The sequence below is a fragment of the Lactuca saligna genome, chromosome 2 (assembly GCF_052625555.1).
Source record: "Lactuca saligna cultivar CGN05327 chromosome 2, ASM5262555v1, whole genome shotgun sequence".
NCBI lineage: Eukaryota > Viridiplantae > Streptophyta > Magnoliopsida > Asterales > Asteraceae > Lactuca > Lactuca saligna.
In genome coordinates, this window is record NC_136418.1 from 26,974,028 (window position 1) to 26,990,353 (window position 16,326).

A 16,326-nucleotide genomic window follows, 5' to 3' on the forward strand; every position below is an offset into this window, starting at 1 on the left:
AGGGTACAAAACCCTGAAAATTAGTGTTTCATTTTTCTAATCCTACTTGTCGAGTTGAAGCTCTCAACTCGTCGAGTAGACTTTACCACCCGCATTCAATTACGTTCCTACTCGATGAGTTTGGGGCCTCCAACTCGTCGAGTTTCTATACAAAAGTGAATAAAATTTTGAATTAAATAGATACCAGGAATCGGGTGTTATAGTGGATGACTGGATTAGCACGGAGGGCTTGAGAAATCCTGCAGTTGTTCAAATCTACAATCATGGATTTTAAATATTGATGAGTAGCAAATGGATCCATGAGATATCCAGTAATGTTGGTAACCTTGTGACTTTCCCTGATCCAAGTGTGAGTCTTGTGTTTCCAGCAGTATAGGCCTCTACTACTATTCACACCTACTCATACTTGTCCCAAGTATTGTCTCGCAATTTTCCAAGTCACCATACAAGAAAATCAAATAATCACTTAACACACCAGATAACAAAACCAAGTTTTATATTACTTCTTGACACGATTACACAGATGTTCAAGTTTAACCTATACTATGCCTCTAATAGGCTATACCACATGTTACTATTCACATTCCTACTTGATAACTTGATCTTCGGATATGAAGTCCTCATCCTTGATTCCTCATGTTGTTATATGCTTCATCGAGGATCATGTGGAATGCCCTTTGCTTTAGTTGTGAATTTAGCTTTGTAGCTCATTCCCTCTTTGGGAAGTCATGCTTGTAGTGCCCTTCTTAATTACATCTGTAACACACCCTTTTGTTGAATGTACACTCAATAGCATAATGCTCATACTTCCCACACTTGAAACATGTAACGTCCTCGCCACATTTCCCAACAAGTTTCTTTTTACACTTTTCACACCATCTTGTTTCACTTCCTCCTTCTCCTCCTCCTCCAGACTTTCGTGAATTTTCTCTTCTCATTAGACCTCGAAGATCCATTGAACTTCCTTTTCTCACCAGCCTTCGCCCTCTCTAGACCCTTCTTTCTTATCTAGCTCTCAACATTCTTAGCAGGCCAGATGGCGGCTTTTAGAGTGGTTGCTTGTTTGACCATTGGACCAAAGTCCGCTCATAATCCGTGGGTAGACTTCTTAACCTTGGAGAGTTCAGTTGGAACTAAATAAGGAACAAGCTTCATCTTTTCTTTAAAACTAACAGCGTATTCAGTGATGCTCATTCTCCCTTTCTTTAAGTTCTAAAACTCATTGTTGATTTCTAGAAGATCCTGCTCAGTGCAGTATTGCATTTTTATTTGCACCACAAAATCTTCCCAAGACATCTTGCTAGCTTCTTCTTTGGGCACCAAATCAGCTAGTAGCTTCCACCAGCTTAGAACACCCAACTTTAACAAAATAATCGCAAGAGCGGTCTTCTATATATTGTTGCATTTGCAACTCTTGAACATTGTCTCTTTTTCGGAGATTCACTCCATAACATGCACCGGTGTCGGGCTTCCATATAGACATGATGGTTTGGATGCCATGAAATCCTTGTATTTGCATCCACGTCCATCATTTCCTCTATTCTGGTTGTTTCATCTAACTATCAGTGGGTTGGCTTGACCAACAGTCCCACTATAGATCCCTCATTCTGACTGTCCTTCATTCAGCTCGGGTTGTTCAATAGGCATTGTGGTTTCATTTCTATTTTCTTGCAATATTTGCCTCATCTCTTCCCTCTGTTCGGCCATCATAGTCCGAATCATGGCTTGTACCTCTAGCCATTGTAATTGGCTCAGGTGCAGCTGCTACTACAGGCACTTGTTCAATCACTTTGGGTTGAGGCTGCTGATTGCCATTTACATTGGCATTTCCGACTCCACTTCGGGTTCTTTCCATTTTGATCTATACACCAATTTAGGCGAATTTAGATCTTTATTCACTATAGACGTTCAAATCTTCATTATCACTCCGAAACGTTTACATGCTAGTTCTAATATCATAGTCGTACGCTTAGAATCCTAAACACATAAAGTTTCCAGATCTGGTCGACAACACACCATAGATTCGAACAAATCATATCATATATGACAAACATATAACATTTAGCACGTAAAATCATTTTAGGCATTTTTCCTAAAATAATCTAGTGCTCGTATCTAAAATATGGTAGACACTCATCTCACGATCATCACCTAGCATTCTAAGTTTACGTCTAGAAATCCTACAAATTCCTAGTTCGCTTAAACTAATGCTTTGGTACCAAGTGTGACATCCCCAAATCTCTCAGCCAGAAAAGACCGATTTCATTTATGCTTTTTAAAATAAAATCAGAGTAATCTTTCAAAAGGTGTTGTGGAATTTGTCCCCAAGACAAAACATGATAAAGATTTATCAAAGCATTTTCGAAGAAATGCGTTTCATTTTATTAAAACCTCGGGATGTCATGTTTTATATAGATCAAAAGTATAAACAGTACAATATAGGCCTTACAAAAGATATTTACATCTACTGGCCTATAATCCAAAATCTCTCGTCAAGTCATCCAACTATGCTCTTGCTACTACCTGTAATACAAGAAACTAGTGGGTCAGGCTTGGGAGCCTAGTGAGCATATAGCGTTTTCAACCCATAAATAATAAATTCATTCATTTTTATCAACCAACGATAAATTTATTAATTTCATCAATCAACAATAAACTGATCAGCCCACAATAAATAAATTTATTATGTTTAAACATCAAACAATCAACCCAATTCCCCATCATCTTCTTTACTCTTAAGGATTCACCCTAAATAATCAGCTATTCCTTATTCATTCATTCCTAAGGATTAACCTAAGGAATAGGCACGAAGTCCATCTGTGCCTATGCCACAACTGCCAATGTTATATATTAGGCGCAACTACCAACAACATAATTTATTTTCTAATTAGCACATCTGCCAATGTTATTTATTAGACGCAGCTGTCGATAACATCATTTAGGCATAGCTGACAAGACGATAACATCCTTTATTTTCTATTAGGCACAGCTGCCAATGTTATTCATTAGGCGCAACTGCCAACAACATCAATATCATCTTTCATCCTTCATTCTTTATCAACCCATGTTTTACCCAATATATTTGTAGATATAAAATACATATACAGTTTAAACCATTTTAAACATGTATAAGACATTCATTCAACATCATCTCAAATCAACAAACAGCATACCTACACATAACATGTATTTTATATAAAATACTTCATATCTATGTGTATGGTGAAAGTGACTATACACTCACTTGATAAGACGATGATTGGACAACACCTTGTCTCTTAAAACAATCGTTTCCAATAAAACCGAGATGTTTCCCAAAAGCCAGGCTTCACGCGGGTAAAGTTTCGACTCGAAAACTCTTTTTCTCGGGATCTTCGGGGCTTCGGAACTTACTTCAGGTGTTAGTAATGATACTAGGACTTTGAGGGGTATTTCTTGCAATATTAAAGAAAGTATAGGGTGAAAGAAGCAAAAAATTGTAACACAAATCCGGATGGCCTCGGTTCCTATTTATAGGAGGCTGAAGCTCCTTAGTATGTTGGGCCTAGTGCTCAAGTACTCGGGGCGTAACGCCTCTTTAATGAGTATGCTTGGCGTACGCTCGTATGCTGGGCGTACTGGGCGGATTAGCTTGAACTCATCAAGGCTATGACACGTGGCATTCATGCGATGGAGTAGGGCTACATGGTGAATCTCGGATCGTGGACACTCACACGATTACGTTGGGCGTACTCCCCCGGACCAACCTCGAAGTTTGTGCCCAAAACTTCAAAAATTCATAACTTTCACATATGAACTCCATTTTTGATGTTCTTTATATCCACGTATAGGTGAAATTAAGCTCTACAACTTTCTTTTAGAACCCGTTGGCTAATTTTGACTTTATTTTTAAAGTTATATTTTTAACAGGCTCGGACAGTAAAAGTCCGTTAAAAATAGATAACTTCTTCATCTGTTGTCCGATTTTGTCTGTCTTTTTTCCGTTGAACTACTATCAACGAAATCTTTGATTCTTGTCTAGATTGTTTCAGCTAAAAATCACTTGATCTAAAATTCAAGTTTTTGGCTGCATACTGCTAAGTCGAAACTTAAAAAATCATAACTTCCTCATACGAAGTCAGATTTAGACATTCTTTTTATGCATGCTTTCGGTTTAACAAACACTACGAATTTTGTTTAGATCAGTATTACCAAAGAGCACATTATCGTAAATTCACTTTTTACGTCATACAGAGTCGTGTTGGTTCTATCGCGAAACTTCGATAGGTCATAACTTCTTCGTTATAACTCAAATTTTGGTATTCTTTATACTTCTGGAACCCTTGTTTCAACCACTACAACTTTATCCTTAGATATCGACTTTATTTAATATTTATTTTTGACACTTATTTTTATCCTTAATTCATTAATCATAACAATTAAGCAAATAAGCACATAATTCACATAATATTCATATAATTCCTCTTTAATACTTCAAAATGAGTTACAAAGGTTGACCTATACTACTACACCATCATTAATGCTTAGCCCCGAAATACGAGAGTTACAGTATCTTCCGATCACACAGAGGGGACAACATATAGCTGACTAAGATAGAAAGAATAATGATTCTAACAGACCCAATTTATTAGAACCCCTTAGTCATCCCCTGTCAATACAAGAATTAAGGACACAAATCCATACGCCAATGAAGTGTTGATCCACAGATCCAAATGATAGTTAGCTTAAATTTAAGTCATAGGCCTCCTTGTCTATTTTACTGTTAAATCTATCCAAGCGTCGTATTGTCAGTCCAAATGAAGTTTTCTAGGTTCAAATAAGTCCACATTGTCTAGTCCATTAGTCTCAGTCTTTTATGCCTACCAACACATTGAACACAGAGTTTAGACAATTCAGCTTTACCGCTTTACACATATTTCGTTTGCCCTTTGCCACTAACTCATATCACTTCCCAAGAGATTGTCACAAAATTTCTTTTACTAAAATATGGAAGAAAATAAGAAATACTAAATTAAAATAAAAATAAATTTCAGTCTTCGAAACGTATCATCTTAACAAATCCCACAAGCATGAGTTTGATTTTAGAAAAAAAAAAATAGGATTTCGGATGATTGAAAATCAACATTATTGTCACAAAGAATAGAAGAGTCAGAAAATTCAAACCGTAATTCAGCAATTGAAGAAATCCCTATTTGTGATCTTTCCTTTTCCTTTCCCGCAAAGGACACATACTCTCCATTAAAATTCTGAATGGCCTACAGAAGAGAGATGTCCCTTATCATGTGCATGGAACAACCACTATCAACATACCGAAGTATGATGATATTCTTCCATACATGCTCTGACACAGAGTGCAGGATTACTTGGTTTTGGAACTCAGTTCATTTTGAAACTAGGTTGAACTTTGCCATCTACGCATGATACACGTTCCTAAGTCATACCCGGTTTATCAAACATATAAAATGAAGAGATGTTAGAATTTTTAGGTGATTTGGGAGTGGAAACTTTTGCTACACATCTGTAGTTAGGTTTAACAATTTTCTTGTTTAAACAAATGAATGTTTCAGCACTAGTTTTGGAGCTTGAGACCGATCGCTAAGATGACTTTGACCTTACTGATCTTGGTTTGACTAAACTATTTCTCAAATTAGATATCTTGTCAAACATGACCTTTTTGTTCTTAAGAGTCTGATTTTTGGTCTTGGCAGTATTCCAGTCAGCATCACGTGATATTGATGAGTTTCTCTTGAAAGATCTTCCTCATGATACATTCCTCTTACCTTGGAAAAAATATGGGATATATGCACGATTTGGACAATTTATAGCAATGTGACCAGGAATTCCACGGTTAAAACAGGTTTGTCTTTTAAGAAGAATACGCTCAAAACTTCGTGCCCATCCAACTGAATTTCTACAAGTACAAACACATTGTTTCACAACTTTATGTGGCCTAAGATTGTTAACAGTGTTATCACAAGCCTTTGATGCAACAGAATATAAAGAGTTAGTTTTTGAATAGTTTTCATTAAAACTAGCATTATCTTTGTTTTTCTCGCATCCATCATACACTGTTACTTTATCTGCACATGAAGTAGAAACAATAGTATTGTTCACATTAATACTCACAGTTGGGGCATATTGTTCATTCTTAATTGAGGCAGTTACAGGGGGCTGGCCATATTGTGCAGGTGTCTCTATCTCTTTGGTTTCAGGAGGTAGAGTATAGTTATCATTGAAGGGAGGTGGTACACTATGATACCCTAGACCCTCACCCTGTTTGTCTTTCCACTTTAATTATTTTTCTATCATTGACTCAACAATCTCACTTGACACATCGAATTTCTTAAAATTAAAGTCAGCATCCTTAAATTTAACCTTTAATGCATCAAGTTTGGCAGTTAAGTTTGCAATTTTCTCTTCGGAAAAACGATAGTGAACACATTTAGTGTTGTATTCTTCTTTAAGCCTGCTTAAATATTTAGTTTGTGCTTCTAGTTTTTCTTTAAGCGGTTTATTTACTTTCTTAATTTCATATATTTCATTTTTAAGGTGAAAAACCTCTCTAACTAAAAATTCATTTTGTTCACGATATTTATTTATTTTACCTTCACACAACTGAGAACACGAGGCTTTACTAACCTCTTTAGTATTGTTGTAAGAACTCATTATTAACAACAAAAAGAGGAATATGATTGTGTAGATTGATTTTGACCGAAAACCATGATAAATGCTCTTTGACCGAAAACCTTGAAAGTCAACTAGTTTGACCAAAAACCATGAAAGTCAAGTGTTTGAGTGAAAATAGTTGGCCGAGAACTACATGTCTTGGCTGAGAACTCTTCCTTATTACCGAGAACGTTTATTAGCCACCAAAAACGATGAGACCTAGCCAAAGTCATCGAGGTTTTGATCGAATTTCCTTATTCAATGAATCTCAAATTTGGTAAATTGCCAAAAATGATTTTGCAATGCAATATCCTCCAAAATAAGTGAAGAACACTAAGGAAATGATGAGCACGAAGAATAGCAAATTCTTTTTTCCCAACACAACCCAAAAACACCACAAGTAAATTATTGTTTTGAAATCAATTGATACCAAAACAGCCTTAATTTGATTTTAAGGCTCTAATACTACTTGTAAGTCCGTGTACTCGGATCTATCAAGGTACCAACGCAATAGTTTGATTAATGCAAAATGTTAATCAAACAATGATACGAAACAAGGAATAAAATATATCAAGAACACGTTTCAAATGAATGCACACAATTCTATTTAATAATTGTCAAGTACATTTAATCACTCTCTAGCCGTGAATAACTCCAGCTCTCCAAAAACACATTAGCCTTAAAAGACTATACACACACACACACACTATATATATATATATATATATATATACACACACACACACACACACACCCCTAAAGCCCAAACATAAAAGGCCCACCGAAAACACATTAAGCCCACCGAAAACCATACAATACTTTCAAAACAAAGCATAAACCACTATGTATAGCCCAACAGGTTATGATGTAGATCCCAAATGTTAATTAGCTTTTATTTGGCAATTGATAACTCGGGAAGTTGTAGGACCAGCAGTTAGGGATCATTCGTTTTATTCAGCTTTTCAAGGTGAGTTTCCTCATTGGGTTTAGCGGGTCTAAGAGACCTAGGTCGATCCTTGAGTGGTTATGTTGATATACTTCATGTATGTGTGTTACTTGTATATATATGTTTATTTGGGCGGGGCCCGTATTGCGAGTTTGAGCGGGACCCGTATCTCATTAGGTGGGGCTCGTTATGCGAGTGTGGGTGTGGTCCGTTATATGATATGTTTTGTATACGGTATCTTGGGGAACTCACTTAGCTTTGTGCTTATGGTTTTTAGTTTATGTTTTAGGTACTCCGGTTCCAAGGGGAAGAGTTCAGGTTGACTGCATCGCATACACCATATGGATTCTGTTTATGGGACATACTCTGATTTATATGATGATTGACATATTTATTTGATCGTGATGTATGAACAATGTTTTTGAAATACTATTTTTACTTAAATTAAAAATAAAATTTTTGGGTCATAATTTTTGGATGTATCATTATATTTTGGTAATTTTTGTGGTTTAACCACTATATTTCAGTTTCGTCAATGAAAACCAACTAAATTTGACACTTTTTTTCTGTGTCAACCACTATAACCTACTAATCATTTTTTATGGACATATTGGTGCTTGAATTTCGTACATGTGATGATAATCTCTCTTGTAACAATTGTTATTAGAATCCCAAGATTCAGACCTCACCGTTCTCAAATGCATGCGTCTCATTCAAAAACTTATCAAAACATATCAGGAGATGCTATAAATCATTGAAGACAATGGATGAAGGGATAAAATTATCTATATTATTGATCTCTTTTGTCAATTTATGTGATGATGTTATCAATATATATTTTTAAATGCTAATCATGTTATTGTATAATCACATTTCCAGTATTATGCTACAAATCAATGATGATTACTAATGTTATCAATATCTATTTGTTAATACTAATCATGTCATCATATAACCAAATTTTGTTCAAGCCAACAGCAAAATATGAACTTTTTTATTAGTGCGTATATAATCTTCAACTAGTAGGTGATTCGGGCTTCGCTCAAAACCGTTTTTTTAAACAAAAATCAGATCAAAAGTGTCAAGTTCAACAAAATCTAGGGGCCATTCATGTAAATTAAACCATTTCCATAAAAAAAATCTTTAAGATATATAAAAAAACAAAAATGGATCAAAAATGTCGAATTCAGCAAAACCTAAAAGACCATTTATTTAAAATAAATCAATTCTGTCACAGGGAACACTACAAAAATCTTTAATATGTATCAAAAAACAAAAATAGACAAAAAAAAAAAAAAAAAAAAAAAAAAAAAAAAAAAAAAGTTATATTTAACAAAACCCAAAGACCTTCTATGTAAAATAAAAGAAATGGAAATTGTTTAAAGCGAGTGAAAGAATTGAACCAATAAAGTCACAAACAAAAACTTAGGGAAATGACAAGAGATAAAACAAAAGAGGCAAAAGAGTAAAAAAAAAAAGCTATAAATTTACTCTTCATAACGGTATTATGCTTTAAATATGTATATAAATGTGGTCCACTTCTTGGACAAGTAGAGAACTCACCGTATTGGAATATAATATTCATTTTCCACAAATTTTATTTCTTTCTTAATACTTTGTAAACTACGTTTTTTGAATGGCTTACTTGGTGTTCTTCAACATACATATAATCGGTCATCATTGATGAAATTGATCCACCATGATAATTTTTTGGATAATTAGGGTTTAGATCAGAGCATGGGTTGAGAATTAAACAATAACATCAACATATATTTGTACCAACAACAAATCTTTTATATAAGTGTGGTTAAATGAGTTGCATTAACATTGAATTATCAGTTTATTTTGAAAGAGTTTCATATCAGACATGTGGAGCTTGGTTAACACCATAATTTTTTGTTTTGATACTTCATAACAGTAGCCTATTAAAATAAAATCTATGAAAAATGGAGGTTAATGACCCATAATAAAAATTTCATGTGAGCTGCATAAGCCATAACAAAAATCTGATTGCATCGATTCTTGTTAATTCTTATTACTGCGGAAAAAAAAAATTCTAGTTGATTATAATCCAAAACGATCTGATTTCGGATCATAATCCATTTTCATCCTTCTTATTTTTCAAAACCCATCAATTTCTTGCAATATATTGTTCTTCTTGTTGCAATATATACTTTGTTTCTTTCAAACTCTTTCTTTTCCTTTATCCAATCTAGGTCAACAATACCTTCTTTAATTCTCTTTGGTTCCCCATTAAAAGGTTATATTTGTCAACTAACTATTAAAAATTGGAAGAATTACAAAATGTCGTGGAATAATAAATACATAACAACCATAAGTGTAACGCTAGTTGTTGGTGGATGGCAATAATCATGTATAATAAATTAATAATATCTACGTGACAATCACATATAATGATATGAAGCCACATATCGGAGATAACGGTTTAAATATATATCATTGTTAAAGAAAGACCATACACATAAAACAAGCACGAAAATATATAAAATGAAATTTCAAACCCCATTTTTAAAGATTATACATACCACCCATATACTTTATAAATTATAAATTATAAATTATAAATTATAAATTATAAATTATAAATAAATAATAAATTTTCAGATGAACCATATTTTATTTTAAACACGTCATCCATTGACGTTACGTGTCTAAGTATAAACATAGATCCCCACCCACGTTATAAACACTAATCTCTGAAACTTTGGTCAAAAGCTGAAATAGCTATGGAGGATTTCTTCGAGAGGTTGCCGGAAGGATTCGTAGCTGAAGCATTGGCACTCACCAGCCCTCGAGATGCTTCCCGGTTGTCCTCCGTCAATTCCGTTTTCCGTTCCGCGGCACGGTGGGACAGCGTTTGGGAGAGTTTCACGCCGCCGGAGTACCTGCCGGAGACGGGGGACGGTGGTTCAGTCGCATCGAAGAAGGAGATTTATCTGCGTCTCTGCGATCATCCAGTCATCATAGACGAAGGAAACAAAGTAAACTTCTGAATAATTATCCTATTTCATTTCATTTGACTCTTCGTTAATTTCATATTCTTCTACAAATCCTCGTAAACACGAAAAATGATTAAAACAAATTAAGTTCTGAGATCTCGTATGAAATGTATCGATCTGATTATCTGAATCCAATTTCAACAGAGTTTTTGGTTGGATAAAAGTAGCGGGAAGAAATGTTACATGTTGGCTGCGAGACAGCTATCAATCGCTTCTTCCGATTCCCCAAATTGTTGGATATGGACGCCAACAACAGAATCAAGGTAATATTATGCTACTCGCTTATAAGATATCAACACCTCAAAAATCCTTTTCCCTCTTTTAACTCCTCGAATCTCGAATTACAGATTCAGAGAGGTAGCAGAACTGATCAGTGTGAGTTTACTTGAAATCATCGGTAAAATCGATACTTCAATCTTCTCCCCTGATACAACTTACGTTGCTCTTCTCGTGTTCAAAACAACACCGAAAGCTTATGGGTTTGAGTACCAACCGGTGGAGGTCTGTATTGGTTTTCACGGCGACCGGAGTCAAACCCGGATGGTGTATCTCGACCCTGAAGCAGGGCGGAGACGAGGACTCCGATCAAGGAGAGGGATTGGGATGTTTAGCAAAGGAGGATTTGCGAATTGGGATGTGCCTTCGCCTTCTAAAGAGAATGGTCCGAAACAAAGAGAAGATGGATGGTTTGAGATTGAGATCGGGGAGTACTTTAATGGCGGTGGTGATGCGGCGGAGATGGAGTTGAGTGTGGCGGAGGTCAACGGAGGGAATTGGAAGACTGGTCTTGTTATTCAAGGTATCGAGTTCAGGCCAAAGAAGTAAAGAACTGTAAATAAGAAACTAGTTGGAAAGCAATTTACTTTTTCGTAAAGTATTGTTTGTATCTTATTGATTTGATATTTCCCTAATTATAAAATATATAAGTAAGAATGAATTTTTTTAGAATTATATTTGAAGTTTTATTATTACTCTTTGTAAATTTTGTAAATAGTTCTAAAAACTCTAGATTTACATTAAAAAAATTCGAAATACTTCTAGAAATAAGAAACACCTGTCAAGATTGAGACTGATCACGGATGCCATGCAGGATAGGGAAAAAGTTAAATGTATTTTTCTTTGGAGAAATTAAAATAGAAGTTGTAGTTATCTCTCTCAGGATTAGGGCTGTAAACGAACCAAACGAACACGAATAAAGGCTTGTTCATGTTTGTCCGTTTAAGTTAGCCGAACAACAAACGAACATGAACGGATAAACGAACGAGATTTTCTTGTTCATGTTCATTCGTTTAACAAATTATTTTGTTCATGTTCGTTTATTTATGTTCGTGAACATGCTAAACGAATATAAACGAACAAACATAAACGAACAAAGATAAAAAAACACAATTGAACTTATATGAACATAAACGAACATATAATATAGCAATATAATAAAAAATAATTGAATATAGATGAATATAAATAAACTTAAACGAACGAACATAAATGAACATCATAAACGAACGTTCACGAACATAAATGAACGAACGAGACTATTGTTGATGTTCGTTCATTTAACTAAACGAACGATAATTTTTGTTCATGTTCGTTCATTTATTAAATAAACGAACATAAACGAACTTCCCGCCGAATAGTTTACGAACGGTTCGCCGAATGTTCAGTTCGTTTACAGCCCTACTCAGGATCAATAATTTGGACGGTACACCGTACACATCAATTTCTTTACAGGGTAAATTATACGAATAGTCCCTGTGTTTTGGGACAATGTGCGCATTTGGCCTCTAACATTTTTTTTTTAGCTTGGACGGTTCGGATGGTTCCTAAAATGTATTTTTGCTGCACGTTTGGGTCACTGAAATAATTGTATTACCCTTATTTTATTTTCCCTTTTACTTTTCCGATCTATTATTATATAAAATACTTATTAAAAAAAATCCTAAACTAAAGCTAGTGATCGCACGTCCTTAATTCCCCCTCACACATTTTCTCCCAAGTCCCGCCTATTGTCTTTTTCGTTAAAGGTTTATCCATGTGGTCTTCCTTCATCGACCACCGCCATAGGCGTCTAATGATGGTGGTTCCCTCATGTTCTTCCTTCAAGGCCAACCGGTTCACCAACAAAAATATAAGAGCATATTGATGATGTTCGCCGTTCGTCGGAGAAGGCGGAGGTGAAGCATCCTCCGAACGCCGCCCTTTTCCTTTGTCGGTGTCCCAAACAAACCATCTATCACCCATTACGTTTGTTTTCAAGTTTGAATTTAGTTTGAGGTTTATTTTGAGTTTCAGAGTCAATTTTTGAGTTTGATTTCAGTTTGAGATTGAGTTTTAGTTTAGTGGTTGAATTTAACCTCATCGATTTGGTTTTGGAAATCGATTTGCATCGGGCGGTTGATTGATTGCATCATTTGTTTCACCAGTGGTACTTACAGTCACCTTTCGACGAACCAGATCCATCCGATGTTGTTTCAGATATCATCTTCTTTGTAGATCTTCTTCTCATATGGGTTTCGTCATCATTAATGTTCTTCTCTCACATGGAACTAGGTTTTTGGGTTTCAAACATCCATTTCACATCATTGATCTTCTTCATCTTCACGAAGATTTATCTTTGTCTTTGAGACCATAGTCAATTTCTAGGATTCATTATTTATTGGGTTTCAAACATTTTAGTTTTTGTGGTTTCAGATGCAAAAACTATAACACCAGGTGATCATAGTGGTATTCTGATTTCAATTTCAATTTTGATTTCTCAATTTATGGGTTTCATCATAAGACAGTGTGATTGAAAATGTGATTGAATTTGGTTTTGTATTTAAGCTTGCCGGAGGAAGGGATAGTTCCTAGTGGTTGTCTGGTCAGAGGTTTGTCATGAGATTGGAAACCATAGGGGTAGTGAGAAGGACGAGAATGGGTGGGCTGTGATGGGATGGGACCACCTTATTATTAAACAATTAAGAAATAAAAAAATAAAGCAAAAGGGTAATATAGTCATTTTAGGTCTATCAACGATCCAACATGCAACAAAAATACATTCTATGAACTATCCGGGTTAAAAAAAAATCTTAGGGATTAAGCTCGTAGATTGCCCCAAAATCACAGGGATTATTTGTATAATTTACCCTTCTTTATAAGATCTATTCGAAAAGTCATGGTTTCCATTGAAAAATCGTAAAGCACTGACAATATTCAATAATTATAATATATTAAATAATTATGCTTCTTAATAAGTAGGCTTTTATTAAATTAGGTTAAAACAGATTTTAAAAACCTTTATATTTATTGTTAAAATTTGGTAAAATCAAATATTCATATTCCTTAATTAAATTTTATTTTATTATAATTCACACTTATTAGGTTGGAGGGTATATGGCGGGAAGAGGTGTGAGGAACTGGAAACACGACCGGAACACTATTATGCCACCGCGGTTTAGGGGTGCGGGAAGGGAGGCTACCCCACACCTCTTTCTTCACCTCATTGGCTGAATTTTAATTTTTCTTTTTCTTCTTCCAACGGTTACATTAAATAAATAAATAATTTCTTTTTTTATGCCTTTAAAGGCTATAAACTAGAAATTTTCAAAACAATTTAATACATGTACCACTCTATAAATACCAAACAAACCTAACATAATTTTCACATTTATTTTATATATTCTCTCAAAAGACTCACTTAAACACAATGTCTTCATCGTCATCTTCGTCCTCCGATTCGATGGTTTAAGTAGAGACATTATTTGTCGATTTTGTCATGGAAAAACAGTGGTATATTTCCGAAACTGACAAGGTCAAAGTTCACGTTCACGTTCAAAAATACATAGCCACAATTCGCCAGTTAGCATACGACATAGGAGCACACAAATGGGACGATTATTTGAGGATGTTCGAGTGTAACACGCGGGATAGTGCGTACAAGTTTGCGAAAGATATTACTTTGGTTTACGGACACTAATATTTGCGCAAACCAACCATCAACGATGTCCACCAATTATACATGGTGCATGAAAATAAGCATGGGTTCCCGGCAATGCTAGGTAGTATCAATTGCATGCACTGGTCTTGGGCATTGTGCCCAAATGAATGGCTTGGTCAATACATGCGAGACGATCATAGAGAGTTGGCGATTATTCTAGAAGCAATAACATCACATGATATTTGGATATGACATGAATTCTTTGGTCCATCTAGTGCAAACAACGACATCAATGTTATAGAACAGTCGCCAGTATTTAACGACATTTACCTTGGAAAGTCGCACGATGTATCGTTTGAAGCAAATGAGGTATCATATAAGTGTGGGTACTATCTTACTAACGACATATATCCTACCTTATTTGTTTTTGTGAAATCGTTCATATGTCCGAACAACAAAAAGAAAAAAGTTTAAGAAAACACTAGAGTTAGCTAGGAAGGACATGGAGAGAAAATTTGGTGTACTCAAAAGGCGTTGGTAAGTACTACAAGCTGGGGTACAATCATATGAAGTGAAAAGGTTGCAACACATAATGTACACGTGTATCATATTACATAATATGATTCTAGAAGATGAACGAATAACGATATGTTGGTACAACAAAAACAAAGTTTTACCAAACGTCGAAGGAGTAGTTCTTGGTATGCAAGAGTATATGGCAAATAGAAGAGAAATACATGACCATGACATTCATCACGCCCTTCGTGCGGATTTGGTGGAGCACATATACACAACTCGCATACAGCCCCAGACATAGTATTGACATGATAATTTGTTTAACAAATCAGATGAAGATTCAGATATGTTCATCGAGGACTCGGGTGAGGATTTGGATGATAAAGGTGAGGATGATGTCGAGGAGTCAGGAAAGGATTCAGAGTGACGTTCTTTTTCAAATTCGGATATTATGTAATTTTTAATTATGTTTTCTAGATCGTTTTTTTAATCTAGGTTGTGTTTTTTAATCTTCGTTGTTTTCTAGTTTTTTTTTTTTTGATTTTTTTAAGTAATGAAGTATTTTTAATTTATTTTTTTTAAACAAATCTTTTGTAATTAATACATCTTAGTTATCATCGTAGAACGAATGAGAAGGCAAATGGTCAACAACTTGCGCCGCTAAGCTTTTTTGTATGGTAAAACCAATTCTTTTGAAGACTACATCCATAGATCTAGGGGATATAAAATTGATATGCATGATCTGTTGTACTCTAATAAGAAGCCCCACCGCAAGGAAACCAAACGTATCAAATGCAAATGGTATGAACATGTGTTGATTTTCCATGCACGATTTCTCATGTGTTGGTGACCTTGCATGTAGCAGCTTTTAATGCAGCTTGTCCCGCCGTGAAACCTACGACCTTCAAGCCTACGAGAGAAGATACCCATGTAATGTCCACACATGCATGTTTCCCTCCAACCCATCCAAAAATCAGAACGTCTGTCAGTCTAAGGGTTGACCTTCCTTCTGTCAGGTTAGTCAGGAAATTCACAAGAGCCTTTTTCTTCGCAGAAACCCCAACATGCTTAAATATGTCGACCAAAACATCCCTAACCATATCGTCCCTATATTTGAACCCCGAGAGTTCTTTGCAATGAATTCCATGCTCTCCAAAAGAGTCCAAACATGCCTTGCGGCACATAGGACATATCTTATCGACTGGGAATATTGGAATCATGAGTCGATATTTGAGGATGGTACGATATGCCACAAGAGACAT

General features: G+C 35.2%; 1 protein-coding gene across 1 annotated transcript; it reads left to right on the plus strand.

The window, feature by feature from the left end:
- Window positions 1–10,308: 10,308 nt before the first annotated feature.
- LOC145030815 (putative F-box protein PP2-B12) lies at window positions 10,309–11,583 on the plus strand. Its single transcript, XM_078979237.1, has 3 exons — window positions 10,309–10,614; window positions 10,777–10,895; window positions 10,980–11,583. The coding sequence occupies exons 1-3, from the start codon at window positions 10,360–10,362 to the stop codon at window positions 11,455–11,457; spliced, it is 852 nt and encodes a 283-aa protein (XP_078835363.1). The 5' UTR covers window positions 10,309–10,359; the 3' UTR covers window positions 11,458–11,583.
- The last annotated feature ends 4,743 nt before the right edge of the window (window positions 11,584–16,326 follow it).

What these genes read in the sequence shown, in the direction of transcription:
- LOC145030815 (XM_078979237.1), top strand. Translation starts at nt 10,360, where the DNA reads ATGGAGGATTTCTTCGAGAGGTTGCCGGAAGGATTCGTAGCTGAAGCA. An exon ending in TCATAGACGAAGGAAACAAA is followed by an intron (nt 10,615 to 10,776) that starts GTAAACTTCTGA and finishes CAATTTCAACAG; the next exon opens with AGTTTTTGGTTGGATAAAAG. An exon ending in ACGCCAACAACAGAATCAAG is followed by an intron (nt 10,896 to 10,979) that starts GTAATATTATGC and finishes CTCGAATTACAG; the next exon opens with ATTCAGAGAGGTAGCAGAAC.